General features: G+C 61.4%; 1 protein-coding gene across 1 annotated transcript; it reads left to right on the top strand.

Annotated features, from left to right (window-relative positions):
- Nucleotides 1–14,153: 14,153 nt before the first annotated feature.
- On the top strand, nucleotides 14,154–14,981 carry C21H1orf216 (chromosome 21 C1orf216 homolog). The gene has a single exon (XM_074162198.1). It carries the CDS (start codon nucleotides 14,154–14,156, stop codon nucleotides 14,979–14,981), a length of 828 nt encoding a protein of 275 aa, XP_074018299.1.
- The last annotated feature ends 493 nt before the right edge of the window (nucleotides 14,982–15,474 follow it).

The raw sequence follows: 15,474 nt of genomic DNA, 5'->3' as shown, positions 1-15,474 counted from the left end.
AGAGAAGGAGCTCTCGGGAACCCCGGTGGCAGCGAAGAAATTAAAAAAAGAACTTACAAGCAGAGGAAAGAGCGGCCTTCGGTGTGTGTGAAAGGTTAACATTGCAGACACGTTTATAATCATGGCTTTCACCACCGCGCGGCTCCTCGGGGGCTCAAGGCAGTCACTGAATTATGTTTTCTTTTCCCCTTTTCTTTTTTTTTTTTTTTCCTTTTTGCCAAGAGACTGAAAGGGGGGGGGAGAAAAAAAACTATTTGTTTGTCTTGTCTAATTTAATTTATGTTATTTATCAAATAGACAGGTTATTTGGGAAACCAGATGGACCCAGGCTAAAATCATCTGTATTTCCAACACGTGAAAAATTATGTCGGAGTGGACACACGAGGAGAGGCACGGTATGTTCCGTGTATGTTCCGTGTGTGCTTTTCACGGGCGCGTCTGCACCTCCTCCGTCCTGCACCCTCATCGCCTGCCCCAGACCCAATATGAGGGTTAAAGGACAAAAAGCCCCCCCGGGCACCCACGCAAGTGGGGACGGGAGGGTGGCTTCCAGAGCAGCCCTGTCACTGTTATTTACCCTCTCTGGCTTCCCAGCCGCTCGTTAGCGCGTGCATCCTTTCTCCAGGAGCCACGAGCGGGGCAGGGCTTTGGGCCCGTGAGAAACATCTTCAGCGTGTGCTTGGCTGCGGAGCCGGTGATGTTTTCAGCATCTCTTTCCTTTCCTTTGGGCTCTCCATTCCTAGGAAAGGGGAGGCGAGAGAGCAGCAGGAATGGGTGTAGTGTAACAGGAAGGGAGTAGATAAATCAAGAAATGCAGAAATGCAGTGTAAGAATATAGTAAAACAAGAGCTCTCTGTTACTAACAGGCCGTTGCTTTCCTTGCTAAGAAGAAAAGATAACAACGGGGAAAAACCCACCGTGTGGGACTGGTGTTGCCTTGTGCCCGTGGGAGTGGGTGCCCCCACCTAATTCCAATCTGAAATCAAAGACCTTCCCTCCCTGGGACCCCCCGGGGAGCTGTGAGGGGCCGGGCATGGCTGGGACCCCCCGATCGCCGCTTTATTCCCGAGAGCGGAGCCTGAAGCAGCCCCCCCTCACCCAGCAGGATCCGGGGATGGAGCCGTGGGGGCTCCTGGCTGAGCAGAGTCCGGCTGAGCTCATGACATGGAAAATAGCCCCGGCAGCAGGGCTGGGTTTATTAGCTCACCTGTAAAGCAAAAGTTTCCTTCTATATTAACTATTAGTCATTAATATTAATTATAACATCACGTGTGCTCCATGTGGACAGATGTTGGGTCCTTGGGGGTTATTATTTTCTCTCGTATCATCCAGAAGCCCAATTTATGGCCAACTCCAGCTCCGCCTCTCCCGGCAGCAGAGATCTAACCCAGCTGTAATTAAAGAAAACGACATAAAAGATTGCAGCGCAGGGGGGAGGAGGAAGAAGCAAATCTTGCAGCTTTGCGAGAGATTAATTTTATTTTTAGCTAATATTTTTTTTCTCTGCTCCTCAAGGCTGTTTTCATGCAACACGCTCAGTGCTGCTCCCCTTACGGTGGCCCATTGATTTTTTTTTTTTTTTCAGTGTTTGATGATGTTGGAGCACGCGGTGATGGAGGGTCGGTACCCGAGAGGCATCTTCCCTTTGGAAGGTGAGATGTTCATGTGTGTCCTCGCACCCACCCAGCACCCCAAAAGCCACCAGCAGCCCCAAACCCTCCCCTCTTCCATGGGGGGATGCTGTTTGGAGTCTGGGTGTCCTGCTGTATCCCGGTGTGGATGGTTGTGGCCGCTGTGCCCAGCCCCAAGGTCCTGGCTGGAGGACTTCGTGGACCAGCAGAGCAGCTTCTCCCCTGCCTAATTTCCAGTTGATGGAGCCTGGAAGCCTAATTAACCCCCGAGGTGCTAACGCCCCCTCCCCGGCTGCTCAGGATATGCAGAGTTGGCATTTCCCCATTCCTATTTTTACACGAAGCCTGGAGGAGGGCTTTGAAAACCCCCTGACCCAATTAGAAAAAATAAATGGCTTTTCCTTCCTCTTCCTCCTCCTCCTCCCCAGCCCAACAAGCCCCAGAGGGGGCGCAGGGGCCCGATCCTGCCCCGTGCGTACCCCATCCCTGCCTCAGGATGGGAGATAACGGGAACTGCCCCTTCAGGTGGCTTTTTCCACCCCAAAAATCACGGGGTGGGGGATGGCATGGGATGGTGCTGCTGATGGATTCTTCTGCGGGGCGGCTCGCCGAGGCACCCCGAGCCCGCCAGCTGGCGGGCTCGGGGTGCCTCGGCGAGCCGCCCCGCAGACCCCTAGTGTCATCTTCGGAGAGGGGGATGACACCAGCCCCCCCCAAATATGATAACAGCTCCCAGGGTGCCGCTGCTGGGCTGCAAACAGCCCCCTCCCCTGCTGGAAAGGGAAAAGAAAAGGAAGGAAGGAAAGATTAGATGGGGTCAACTCAATTGGCAGAAACCCCCCCTGAACATCTGCAGGGGGGGGGCAGAAAGGAAGGCTGGAGGAGCTGGATTTCATACGGCACCGAGGCCCCAAACCCTCTTGAAGGCTGGAGGGGTTGGGATTTGGAAACTGGAGATGCCAAAAATGGCTGGTGTGGCACCGCCGCCCCGGGGTGACGGTGTGAGCCCCAGCCACGGGGTGTGGGGGGGGACGAGCAGGAGGGGACGTGGCTCCCCGCTCTGCCCTGCGTCCCCCGCTGCCCCCCGGGCTCTGGGGGTCGAGGGCGGCAGAGCCGGTGTCACCGGGAGCCGCACGGGCATCCTGCGAGGGGAAGAGCAGGGGGCTCCCAACATCTGCTTGGCGTTTGTTTGTCTTTCATTCCCGTTCCAGCCCTGCCTCCCCCCCCTCCTCTTTCACCCTTCCATCTGCACCGGCCTAAAAATAGGGCCATAGCCCGACTCGATCTGCTCCTCGTCAGCCCTTCGTGACTTGGGTGAGGTCCCGTTTGTGGCCCGGCGAGGAGGGACGGGACCCGCCGGTGTCCCCCCTCCGGTGTCACCTTCCTGCCACGGAGCGGCGATGCCCAGTGGCCGTTGCGGGGTCCCGGCGCCCCCTTATTTTTGTTCCCCGTGAGCGAATGTTCCCTGCTCCCACCCTGGCCCCGCGCGGCCACCGCTGCCGTGGGGACACCTGCATCCCGCCGGGAAGGAGCCTGGCTGCTGCCGGTGCCGGCCGATCTCCCACCGCACACCCGGCCGTGTGCCGCCACCTTTTCACCCCCCTCCCGATCCCCCCCCCCATTGCCACCCCGAGCCCCGGCTTTGTCCGGCCGCCTCTCCTCGTTTCAGGCCATTCATTTCAGATCTGCTTTGAGTTTGCTCCCCCCGGCCCCGCTCCATGAAGTCTCCTCTTGTTCATCGGCAAGCGCTGCTGGGGGGGCCGCTGAGCTCCAGGCCCCCACTGCCTGGCTCGGCCACCCCCCACCAGCCCGGGCTGCCCACCCCAGCGGGACAAGGGTCTTTCCCAGCTGCAGCATCCCTTGGTGGCTACAGCCATGGCAGCCTGGGCTCATTTAACCCAGGACACCAAGTGCCAGCCCCAAAACACCTCGTCCCAGCATGGGGGGGCCACACACTGAGCCCCTGCATCCATACCCATGCATGGCCCTGCTGCTGCCCCCAGGGCAGGGGGGGCACCGGCTGCCACCCGGCTTTGCAGAAGTGCCCGTGGGGCAGGGGAAGAGCAGGGGGGTTGTCCCCCAGCCCCTGGCTCCTGCACCCCAGCAAAGGTGCCTGGGCACAGCCACAGGGACCCCCTCCCTGGGGGCTGCAGCAGGACCCAGCTCTGCCCCACAGGCTGCTCCGGGGGTCCCCGTGCCTCCCACTCCCCGGGCAAGCTCAGCCCCTGAGCCTCTCCCGGGCACGGAGCAGGGCGAGCATCGCTTTGGCACTTCCCCGTGTCCCCCCCGCCCCTTCCCCAAGTCGCTATGAATAAATCATTGTTTTATTAAAGAGAAGCAGCTGCTTTTTTTCTTCTTCTTTCCCCTCCCTCCCCCCCGCGACCCTCCATCCGTACCCACGCGAGCCCTTTGGCACATGCTCGAACGCCAAAAGCCCCATTGAGTGCCCCTGGAGCATAGCAATTGATACACAGAGATCCCCAAATCCTATTCAGCGCCCGCTTTTCTGCACGAGCAGCCTCTAAACAGCTAATTCACTGCTCTTTTTGTCGCCGGGGTTAAGTGGTTAAGTGTGTGTGGATCCCATAAAAGGCCTTTACTCCATGAAAAGCTATATTTACATTGTAATCACCAAAGAACTGTTTAGGCAGTCAATAGCGGGGATAGAAAGGGGCAGGCATGGCGGGGGCTCGGCGGCGTGCCCCTCACCTCTCCCGCTGATCCCCCCGGAGCAGGACTTTTGTGGGATTACGTCCCCCCACGCCAGCTGCCGGGGGGCCGCGGGAACCGGCGCTCTTTGTCTCTGTGCGGAGCTGGAGATGGCCCAGGCACCCGGCATCCTGCATCCCCGCCATGGCACCCGGCATCCTGCATCCCGGTGGCCCCGGGACCCCCAGCAGGGACGGCATCCCGGGGTCCCGCCGGTCCCGGGGCCGATCCCGCACATCAGGGCCAGGGCCAGAAACAGGAGCCCCTCTCCCACCACCGTCCCCTCCCGCGTGAAGGGTCCGAGCCCCCATCACCCCGTCATTAACTAACCTCCCCTCGTTATCAGCCGGGGCCTCCCCGGTACCCCTCTGTGTGAAGTACGAGCTAAAATTATATCACTTTAACAAGATTAATTGAGCACAGCGAAGAATGGCACAAGCTAAATTAATTCACCGAGAGCGAGGCGAGGGCTTCCCTTTCCACCAGGAGCAATTTCCACATAATCAATTAGATGATGTTCCAACTGATATCCCCGTCGGGGAACGCGCCTGCTCTCCCCACGCGGGTGTGAATATTCATAACGGCTACACTTTAAGAGTAAATACAGTAGAAATCCCTCCATCTCCCTCTGCAAGCCCCCGCGGGGTTTGCCCAGGAGGGATCGGCACCCAAGTGGCCAGTGGGAATGGGATGCTGCATCCCACCAGGCACAGGGATGGGGATAGGATGGGATGGGATGGGGATGGGATAGATGATGGGATGAGATGGGATGGGATTGCATGGGATGGGATGGGATGGGGATGGGGATGGGATAGATGATGGGATGGGATGGGATGGGATGGGATGGGATGCGATGGGATGCGATGGGATGCGATGGGATGCGATGGGATAGATGATGGGATGAGATGGGATAGATGATGGGATGGGATGGGATGGGATGAGGATGGGGATGCTGCTGCTGCTGGCCATGTGCCAGCAGAGATCCCTCTTGGGAACAACTCCAGCCCACGCTGGTCCCGCTGCAAACCACTCAGGGCGAGGTGGCCGCAGCCCGTCGGACACTGGCACCAGCCCCTGGGTGCTGGAGTGGTGACGTGGGGGGCTGCAGGGGACACGTGTGCCATCGGCGGGTGCTCCCTTCCCCCTGCCGTGTTTGTCTTGTCTGCTCCCGAAAAACGGAAATGAAAATGTTTTTACAGTTATCAATTACACACACTGACTTTCTCCGGTGCCTCGTGTGAGCTTTACGATAGAATAAGTTTAGAAGTGTTTTACTGCACCCTCCAGCCCCATGGAAATTGTAATTATGAGGCGGAACAGGCTGGTTAAGCAGAGGAGACGAATTTCCCCAGTGGGCAAAAGAGACCCCCCCACACCATGGACGGGGCTCTCGGCTCCAGGAGGGCCTGGACGGTAATTTTCCCCGGACACGAGGTGGGACACGGTGCCTTGGAGCCCCACGTGTCCCTGGGCCTGGCAGTTTTCCAGTGTCACCCTTTGCCCCGGCAGCACGACCGGAGCCCGTGGCACCGACCCGTGGCCCCGCGTCACTGAGCCCCTCACATCACTGTGGGGTTTTGTTTTCCTTCTGGTTTGGCTCCCGCCTGGATTTTTCAAAGGCTCCGAAGCAGCGAGCGCCCTTCCTCCCCCGGCCGGCGCACATTGTTCAAATTAGTGTCTAAATGAAAGGATATTGTTGGTTCCTGTTGGGAGATAATAACCTCGGTAGCAGAGGGAATTTCACCCATGCAGAGAGAATTTGCCGGGCTGTTCCCGCCAGGAGAGCCCCTCGCCAGGGTCCGTCTCGCCGGGACCCAACCAGGCTGATGGGAACGGACCCGCCAGGAAGCGGGGGTTTATCTTGGAACGCCGCTCTAATTGCTGAAAACTCCTCTTTCTGACCTCAAAAACGTGCCACCGCTCCCCGTCTGGCACGGGGGCACCTGCGGCACGGCAGAGCCCGGCCGTGGCCGGGATTAGCACCCAAAAGCAGCGGCCACCCGCTCACACCATCCCTATGGAAAAGGGCTCCTGTTCCCACGTGCCCACGGGATTTTGGTTTTCCCTCTTGCTTTCCATCCCTCTGCCTTCTCTCACGGCTCAGGGAGACTCAGACCCCTCACCCTGCTGTGGAAAAGGAAGGAAGAGAAAGGAAAACAAGCCCAGCCCTGGAATTCCAGTGTTTCTATTTTTACCAAAAAGCAGAGGATGTCAAGCATAAGGAAAACGTCCTTTTCGGTTCAAAAGGCTCCGTCTGCCGCAAAGGCCTTTTCTGCTGGGGGGAGCCCGGCCAGAACCAGCAACAACCCAGCGACCCCCCGCTCCACACCGGGGCTGGCACCTCCCACGGGCCATCGGCATCGTCCCCGACGATGGCATCCCCGGCAGTGCCAGTGGGAGCGTGAGGCTCACAGGGATATAGGGATCACCGCGGTGGTGGCAGCACCCGGGTGGTGCCGGTACCGGGGGGCCGGGGCGGTGGGAAGCCCCCACGGGACCCCGCTCCCCCCAGCCTGTGCCGGCCACATCCACACCCTGTGCGCAGAGCCCCCGTCCCACCTGGCTGCAACGTGGGCAGGCATTTAATTGTACACCCCGAATTTTAATTATTTTTTTTTTTTCAGCCAGTTTTGCTCTGATTGAATTTTAACAGATGTTTTGACTTGTTATAGGTAAAGGAGAAGCTGAGGGGGAAAAAAAAAACACCCCAAAGTGTTGTTTGATTAGAGCTTGTTCAAAGTTCTCCAGTGGAGCAGTTCCCACACCAGAAAATTCTGACTACGTGCAATCAAACATTTAATTTCCACAAACGCAATATAAGATGATTCCTTCAGGTTAGAATCTGTTACAGTTATTAATCAAAGCAGGGCAGCTGAAACCAAACCTTTTATCGAATATTGTGACAAAGGGATAAATTAAAGCATTTATGGAATGCATCAGATTTGTGTCCAAGACTGAAATTTCAAAATCCTGAAGTTTTCTGCCTTATGAAGTCCAAATGTGGAGCGTTGCTGTTCCAGGACAAGTGTGCAGCAGTTGGGGGGGTGCAGGGAGCGGGGCGGCCGGGACCCCTCCATCTGCAGGGAGGCAGGGGATGATCCCCCCGCTGCCGAGGGGGCTGTGCTGCGGGATGGGGTGGCCGGGGACCAGCGTGGGACAAGGACGGTGCCACCTGAGTGCTGGCACCGACAGTTTTCAGCGTAGCTTTTGGTCAGGGCAAGAGCATCGCCGTTGCCAACCACAGGCTGAGCAGTGAGCCACGACCCACCAGCATTCCTGCCTTTATTATATTATTTTCAAGCCGGGAGCCCCCTGCCCAGAGCCCCGCCGTGTCACGGGCTGCAAGTGGCTGGTGGCTGGGTCCCCCGTGAGACAGCCCGGGGACAGGCGGTGGTTGGGCTCCAGCCGAGGAGCTCATGCCCAGAGGTTGGCGAGTGCCCAGCCACGGATACCCACTGACGGAGAGATTCCACCCAGCGCCGCTGCCCTGGACCGCGATCAAAGGGAAAAATACACCCTTAAATGCACACGGGGATTTTCATCCCCAAATCCTCGCAGACAGACAAATCCCCTCGATGGTGGACTTCAGTTGTAGCCAGACTCGGAGAGCCCCTGGGCTGGGCTCTGGACGTGGCCCGTGGCCGGAGCAGACGTGGGGACCCCGAGACGGGGACCCGTCCCGCGGGGCAGGGAGGCGACACCGAGGGGCAAAGCCGCCCAGAGCCACCGGCCGAGGCGGCGAGAGCCGGTCCCTCCCCCTTCCTCCCCGTTTCCCAAACAATTTCCTAATCATCCCTTTCTGTCTGGAGTTTATTAGTGATTCACAGGCCAAGAGGAAACGGTGATTTTTGGGTCCCGGTCTGATGGAAGGGGAGGAGCTGACGTCAACATTCCCCTTTTGTAGCTCGGCAGCGGATAAACCCCAGAGGAAACGTCTGCGGGACACCAGCTTCACTCTCTCGGCAGAGCACATCCCCCGGACCAAGAGAAACCCTTTTTTGGGAGTTGGGAAAGCAAAGGGGAAGGGGGCTTCTCCCCGGGTGCGGGTCAGGGGCGAGGGGGGGTCTCTCCCACCGCCGGGTGATGGGGCTGCGTGTCCCGGGGACAGAGCTGAGTCCCCATCACCGATGGGTTGTCCCTCCGGCGGGAGGTTCACACCTCCACTGGGCTTCCTGGCCCCGCAGGCCCTTCCTCCCCCTGCTCCTCCTCCTCCTCCTCTCTCCTGTATCCCAACGCATCCCAAGGGCTGATCCCTGGGGTGGGAGCCGCTGGGGGGAGCGGGCTCTGATCCCCAGTCCGGTGGAAACCATCTGGCCTCTGTGGGATTCCCGGCTCCTCTGAAACCCAATCTGGCTGCGGATTCCTGGCATTTTTCACCAAATACAGCGCGTCTGTCACTGCCTTTGATTCTGATTGAAATATAATTTGGTTTACAGGTAGAGGGCAGGCAGCGGGGACCAGCCCAGGCGCTGGGGAGTGGGGCAGAGGAGTGGGGCTCACCTGGATCCGGCCCCCTCTGCCCCCTTCCCCTCTCTTTGAGTGGTGTTTTCCCCAGAAAAACCCATGGGGAATGCAGATGATGGGATGCTGCGTGTGAGGGCACTGCAGGGATGGGATGAGAATGGGGACAGGGACAGGGATGAGGATGGGGACAAGGACAGGGATGGGGCCAGGCTGGCAGCGACGCTCAGCTCCCGCTTCCCCCCTCGAGGCCAATGGCTTTGCCGTCCCCTCCCTGGAGAGGAGCTCCTGCATTCTCACAGCCCGGGGCTGCTTTTCTTTCCCTCAGCCTACAAAACTGACCAGGATCTATGGAAATAAGAGCATTGTTTTTACATTTCGTGAGGCCAAGAAGACAAGCCCTTTATAGCACCCTCCTCCTCCTCCTCCTCCTCCCTCCATCAGCGCTCCTGACGTTAGGTTTCCCAGCCCCAACCCTGCAGTCACGGGGCAGCGTGATGGTCCCGGTGGCTCCTGGCCCCACTGGTCACATCAGTTCCTGAAGCCCCTCGCAGCCAGGGATGGGACACGGCCACGCAGCCCGAAGCCATCGGTCCATGGCATCCCCCATGGCCACATCTTTGCCTGGCTGCCGGTCCCCGGTTCCTGCCGGGTGCTGGGAGAGGGGGTCCCACCCGGACACCGGCTCCCCCGGGACCCCCTCACTGCTCCCCCCCCCATCGTATTTACCCGAATGTGTTTACAATTACACCGAATGCCACGTCGCCGGTGCCGCCGCAGCCGGGGCCGAGTCAGCGGCGGGGCAGCGCGGGGTTGGAGGTCAGCACGCTGTTTACTTTAATTTCTCTGAGAGCTTTTTGGGAGATTTCCCTCCTCCGTTATTAAACTCAGATGAGCCGCTGGGGAGGTTAGGTCGCATGTGGTTCAGGGCACTTTTTTCTTTTGTAATTTTTTTTTTTTTTTTGGCGATGTTTCACCCTTAACTCTTTCGGGACGGGTTCCCCCACCTCTGCCCCAAGGTCCTGGGATGGTGGGATGGTGGCTCCTGGGTGCCCGGGTGCTCTCTGCCATGAGAGTGCCTGGCCAAGCCCATCACTGCGTGGCCGAGCACGGCCCCACCACGGCCACCCCAGCACATCAGGTCCCGTGCTCTGTCTTCTTAAATGACTTTTAATTTCCTGGAGGGAGAGTTTTTAATTTATTTCTGGAACAAAGTGGGGGAAGTGGAGGGGAAGACAACTCTGAAATCCATAACTAAGCCCCCTCCACCTCCAAATCTTCTCTTTTCTCCTGCTCCAAAGGGACCAGCCCAGCCTCCCCGTGTCTAGTGTCCCCTCTGTCCTGCGCCCCAAGCTGGGGTCCCCGCTGGCAGCGTCCCTGGGGTGGGGGGCAGCTGGGGCTGAGGGGACGGCTGGTTCACAGGGACACGGAGCCGTTTTCCTCGCAAGCAGCAAATCCCTCTGGTCTCCATCAGATACAGATAATCCCGGGGCTGGGGGTGCTGGCCTGAACCTGAGCTGCACCCGGCGAGACAGACCCCTGCAACTGCTGCTCCGGGCCCCCTCCTCAAACCCAGCACCCACCCGGTTCCTGCCAAGGCTGGCGTTTGGGGGAGGAACCCCCAAAACGGAGGTTCCCGCCTGCCCCAGTGAAGCTGGGGATGACTGCAGGTTTGCAGCAGGCTCGGGCACGTCCGCACCCACCGGCCCCGCGGGAATCCCTGGGGTGGGGATGAGTGAAGCCGAGAGAGGAGCAAACCCCCCTCCTGCCCCATGAGCCAAACTGCAGCCGGGCTTCCAGCCTCCTTCTGCTGGGTGAAATCCAAACCCATGAAACAAAAAGGCCTGTTTCAGCTGCGCCTCCGCCCAGTCAAGTGGAGGAGAAGGTCCCCGAATGGATCAAACTTTCCTCCTTGCTCTCAGAGGTGAATATTTAGCTTTGCTTTGAGCTCAGGCCCCTGATGGGAGGGACACGCAAACCGGCACGGAGAAGCAAACACCCAGCTCAAGGCAAAGCAGAGCCCATTGTTTGCCCAAACCCTTTTTTCTCTCCTGCCCATTTCACAGACGCGCCTGAGCCAGTTTCTGCCTTTCCTGTGTGACGGGAAGGTTTTCTTTCTTTAATCTTGGGCTCTCCTCGGAGGAGTGCTGCAGCCCAACTGCCCCAGTTACAGCTCTCGGTCCCAACCCACCGATTCCTGGTTGATGGAAGTGTGGAAGCTTTTGGGGCTGGAGGAGCCAGGAGCCGGAGAGGCTGCCTGGGGGCCTGTCAGGCAGATGGGAAGTTAAAAGAACTTATTTATCACTTATTAGTGTTATTCCACTGCTCCAAACCCTTGCAATGTCATGGAGGAACATCAGCTCTTGGTGCTTCTCCCCTGTGTCCCACCTCACACAGTTCAGAGCTTTGGAGATGATCTTCATCCACTCTGAAAGCCCCCTCATTCCCTCCTTCCTCCTCCTCTTCGGGGCAGGCAGGAGGTGCCAAGCCCTTGGTGAGACTCGGTTTGAACTTGGACAGGGTGGGCTTGGGCTGCGGAGCCCTTGGGGTGGTGGCGCTGTGCTCATGCCATGTCTATCCCAGAGCTACCACGGGATGTCGGTGAGGACCACACGGGGTGGACCCAGCAGGAGATGGGACCATCCCTGCTCGGGGCAGCCCTGTGGGTAATGGGGGGGTCTGCAGCACCCCAGCTGCCCCCGCCCCAGCTCCCAGCCCCAGGCCACCAGCCTTACCACCACACAGCGCATCTCCTCCCAGCCCCACAAAGCCTCTTTATCTCCCCAAACGCTCATGGTGCTTCATGTGACCCCCGGTGCCAGCCTGGCGCTCCTGGGAGCTGTTTTGATGTTGTTGAGCCTTTTCCTTTCCCAGCACTTGAACACCCCAGCTCTGGTGGAGGTAATAAAGGCCCCATTGAGGCCGTGGGTCCCGACGTCTCCCCCATCCCCTCGGGGACATGCTGAGGCTCACGGGACCCACAGAGCAGGGGCTGGGAAGGAGCCAGGGTGTCCGAAGCCTGTGGGATGCACCCACACGCACCCAGCCTGGCACGCAGCCCTGCTCCCACCCCATGCCGGGGCTGTGGGTGGCGGTGGGGGTCCAGCCCACGTTGTCCTGCCCCCTCTGAGCCTCTCCTGCCCTTCTCCCTGCCTGGGCTGACATGGGTGGGAGTTTCCCCCTTCCCCCCCAAGGCCGGGCAGACACGGGAGGAATCATAGAGTCACAGAATGGTTCAGGTTGGGAGGGACCTTAAAGACCACTTAGTTCCAGCCCCCCTGCCCTGGGCAGGGACACCTCCCACCAGACCAGGTTGCCCAAAGCCCCCTCCAACCTGGCCTTGAACCCCTCCAGGGATGGGGCAGCCACAGCTTCTCTGGGCAACCTGGGCCAGGCTCTCACCACCCTCACAGCAAAGTTCTCCCCCACATCTCAGCTCCATCTCCCCTCTTTCAGGGTCAAACCCTTCCCCCTCCTCCTAGGGCTCCCCTCCCTGATCCAGAGTCCCTCCCCAGCTTTCCTGGAGCCCCTTTAGGGACTGGAAGGGGCTCCAAGGTCTCCCCGGAGCCTTCTCTTCTCCAGGCTGAACCCCCCCAACTCTCTCAGCCCCCGCTCCCAGCAGAGGGGCTCCAGCCCTCCCAGCATCTCCGTGGCCTCCTCTGGCCCCGCTCCAACAGCTCCGTGTCCTTCTGCTGTTGGTGCCCCCCCACATACACACATACGGGGGGGGGGGTGCGGGGGCAGACGCGGGCGGGCCCGGGGAGCGGCGGACAGCCCCGTGTGTGTCCCCCCCGCAGCATCCCGGTGCGGGTGTGGGCGGCGGGGGCATCCCCATCCCGCCGTCCCGTCTGCCTCCCCCCCCCCCCCCGCAGCATCCCGGGGGCGGCGGCGGCGCTCGGAAGTGCGGCGGTGGCGCCTCCCCACGCGGGGCCGCTTCCGCTCCCACCCGCGGCGGCGGCGGCGGCGGCGGAGCGGGCCCGGGGCGGCGGTGAGTGCGGGGCCGGGGCGGGAGCGGGGCGCGGGGGGGGGCTCGGGGGGTCGCACCCCCCCGTCTCCTCCCCGCCGTTCCCCGGCGCGGTGCGGATGCGGGTGGGGGGATTCGCCGCCGCCGCCGCTTCTCCCCGCCGCCCCCCCCCGCTGGCGGTGGGGGGGGGGCTCTGCGGGTGCGGGGCCGCTCCTCGGCTCCCCCCCCCCCGCCACCCTGGGGGCAGCGCATCCTCCCAGGGGGGCATCTTCCCACGGGGCATCTTCCCACGGGGCGGAGCGGCTTGATGGCGCAAATGGCCGGTGTCATTTTGGGGGGGATCGGTGTCGGGGGGGTGGGGGGGGCATCGGTGCGCGGTCCCGGCATCCCAGGCCTTCGGGAGCCCCCGGGCACAATCGAACTGTCGCCCTCCTCCCTCTGGTGCCACCCTCGCCCTCGCAAACGGCACTGGTGGGTCTGGGTGCTCCTGCCCCGGGCATCGTGGATGCTGCAGGGCCCCGCCAGCCCTGGGGTGCGCAGCCGAGGGGGGTGGCAGCGGGGGGGACATCTCCACGGCTCTTCCCTGCCCCTGGCTGGGGCCACGTTACTGCTGGGGCTTGTGTCCCGTCCCCCAGGCTGGCCACGCTGCACCCTGGGCCCCTCCTGCCTCTGCGCTGCTTTCCTAGGGTGAAACTGGGGCACTCGATGGGTTTTCCTTGGTGTGATTCCTGGGAGCACGTCCTTCTTGGGAGAGAGCTCGGAGACGGGCTCTCGATGCCAGTGACCTGGCAAGACACGCTGGGTGAACCTTCCCTTTCCTGGTCCCCTCTGCTCCCGGTCCTGCAGAGGAGGAGGCAGCCCGGGGTTACCAGTTTGGGCACTGGTGGAGACCAGACGTGACCCCCAGCCCACCCCAGGGGAGACGGCAGAGTTTGTACAGTCCCACCTGCTTAAATAGATTTTATTGCTGTTGGAAAAGCAGCTCCTTCCAAGCCCACCTCTACCAGCACCGGGTGAATCGCAGCCACTGCAGACCCCAGAGCGTGCCAGCCCCTGCGATGCCCTCCCCACGGGGGACCCACGGGAGCGTGGGTTTGGGCTGGAGCTCGCAGGGAGCAGCGATGGGTGGGGGGTGCCTGCCCCGAGCTCCTGCACCGGGTGAGGAGTTGTCCCTGGGTGGTGTTGCCCGGGGACATGCTGAGAGCAGCGGCCAAACCCCGGGCAAGGATGAGCCCGTGACTCGGGGTCAGCAGCTTTAAAGAGAGGCAAATAAAGTGAGGGGATATTTTATCTCGCCGTAGCTGATGGGAGTTCTGGTTGTGCCCCCCCCCGTGCCCCGCAGATGCGTTACAGCCCTGCCTCTCTCTTGCAGGAAGGAGACCGCCGAGATGTTTGCCGTCTGCCCGCCGGGTGCCCCGGCAAATGCCCCGTTCCGGGGGGGCCCGGCGCTGGGCACGGCCGCCCCGGGGGCCGGCTGCGGGCAGGACTCCAACTCCAACTTCGTGGGAGAGGTGTGTGACAGCAACGAGAACTGGAGCCGGCCAGCGCTGGGGTCCCCGCCGGAGGAGGGCTCCAGCCGGAGCGAAAACACCACAAATCCGTCCGATAATCTGCTGTTATTAATGCAGAGACAGATGGTCCAGGGCCGGCTTAGGGACACCACCCCGAGCCTGGGCGCCGCGCGGCCGCGTCTCCCCGAGCCGGGGGTGCGCAGCCCCCCCGAGGGAGCGGAGGTCGGCGGGGCGGGGGGCCAAAACGCCGCCGCCGAGGAGCCGGCCGAGGGATGCAACAAGACCCCGAGCTCCCCCGCGGAGGACAACGGCTACGCCAGCAGCTCCCTCAGCATCGACAGCCCCGACAGCGCCTGCGGGAGTGCCTGGGACCCTCCCGACGCTGCCCCCCGCCCCGGGAGCCCACCCCAGCCGGGGGAGCCCGAGCCGGGGACCCTCTTCCCGGCGCTGGCGGAGGCCGTGCAGCACCTGCAGGACAAGGAGCGCTTCAAGGAGCGGGAGAAGGAGAAGCACCACATCCAGCTGGTGATGTACCGGCGCCTGGCCCTGCTGCGCTGGATCCACGGCCTCCAGCAGAAAGTGGTGGATCAGCAGAACCGGCTGCAGGAGAGTTTCGACACCATCCTGGATAACCGCAAGGAGCTCATCCGCTGCATGCAGCACGGCCCGCCGTGTCCCGCCGGCACAGCCGCCCCCAGCCCCTGAGGCGCCCCTGGCGCTGCCCGGCCCCCCTTTGCCCCCCCCTGCCAGCGCAGGGCTGGCTGGTGGCGTCTCGGGGTCACACACCGGTGCAGAGCGCTCGCTGGGTGCCTGGGTGCCCTCCCTGCCCTTTCCATCTCTCTCCAACGTAGCTGAGGGTCCCCAGAGCATCCATCTCAGTTTTCCCTCTGCGTGGGAACTCGTGTCCCACCGGGCTGGGGACTGTGGCACACGGGGCTGGGTAGACCTAAGGACCTGTGCTTTGCTGAGCCCGGGGTGACGAGGCTCACCTTTTAAATCTAATTTATGGTCCTTTGCGTGGTCCTGGCAGCGGGGGCCTTGGCACAGCGAAGCTTTTAAACGTATCCGGGCGAAGCCCTTCAGCACGTGCTCGGGCACCAGCACGAGGTCACTTCATCCCCCGCGTGGTGCCCGCACCGGTGCCTCCGCACGGAAACGGCCACCGCTAAACACGGCCCGTGCTTTCGGTGCGGGCAGC

The sequence above is a fragment of the Numenius arquata genome, chromosome 21, assembly GCF_964106895.1.
Source record: "Numenius arquata chromosome 21, bNumArq3.hap1.1, whole genome shotgun sequence".
Lineage (NCBI taxonomy): Eukaryota > Metazoa > Chordata > Aves > Charadriiformes > Scolopacidae > Numenius > Numenius arquata.
This window is presented reverse-complemented; position numbering and strand designations above follow the sequence as displayed.

Excerpts from the sequence above, each read along its gene's own strand:
- C21H1orf216 (XM_074162198.1), top strand. The coding sequence starts at position 14,154 with ATGTTTGCCGTCTGCCCGCCGGGTGCCCCGGCAAATGCCCCGTTCCGG.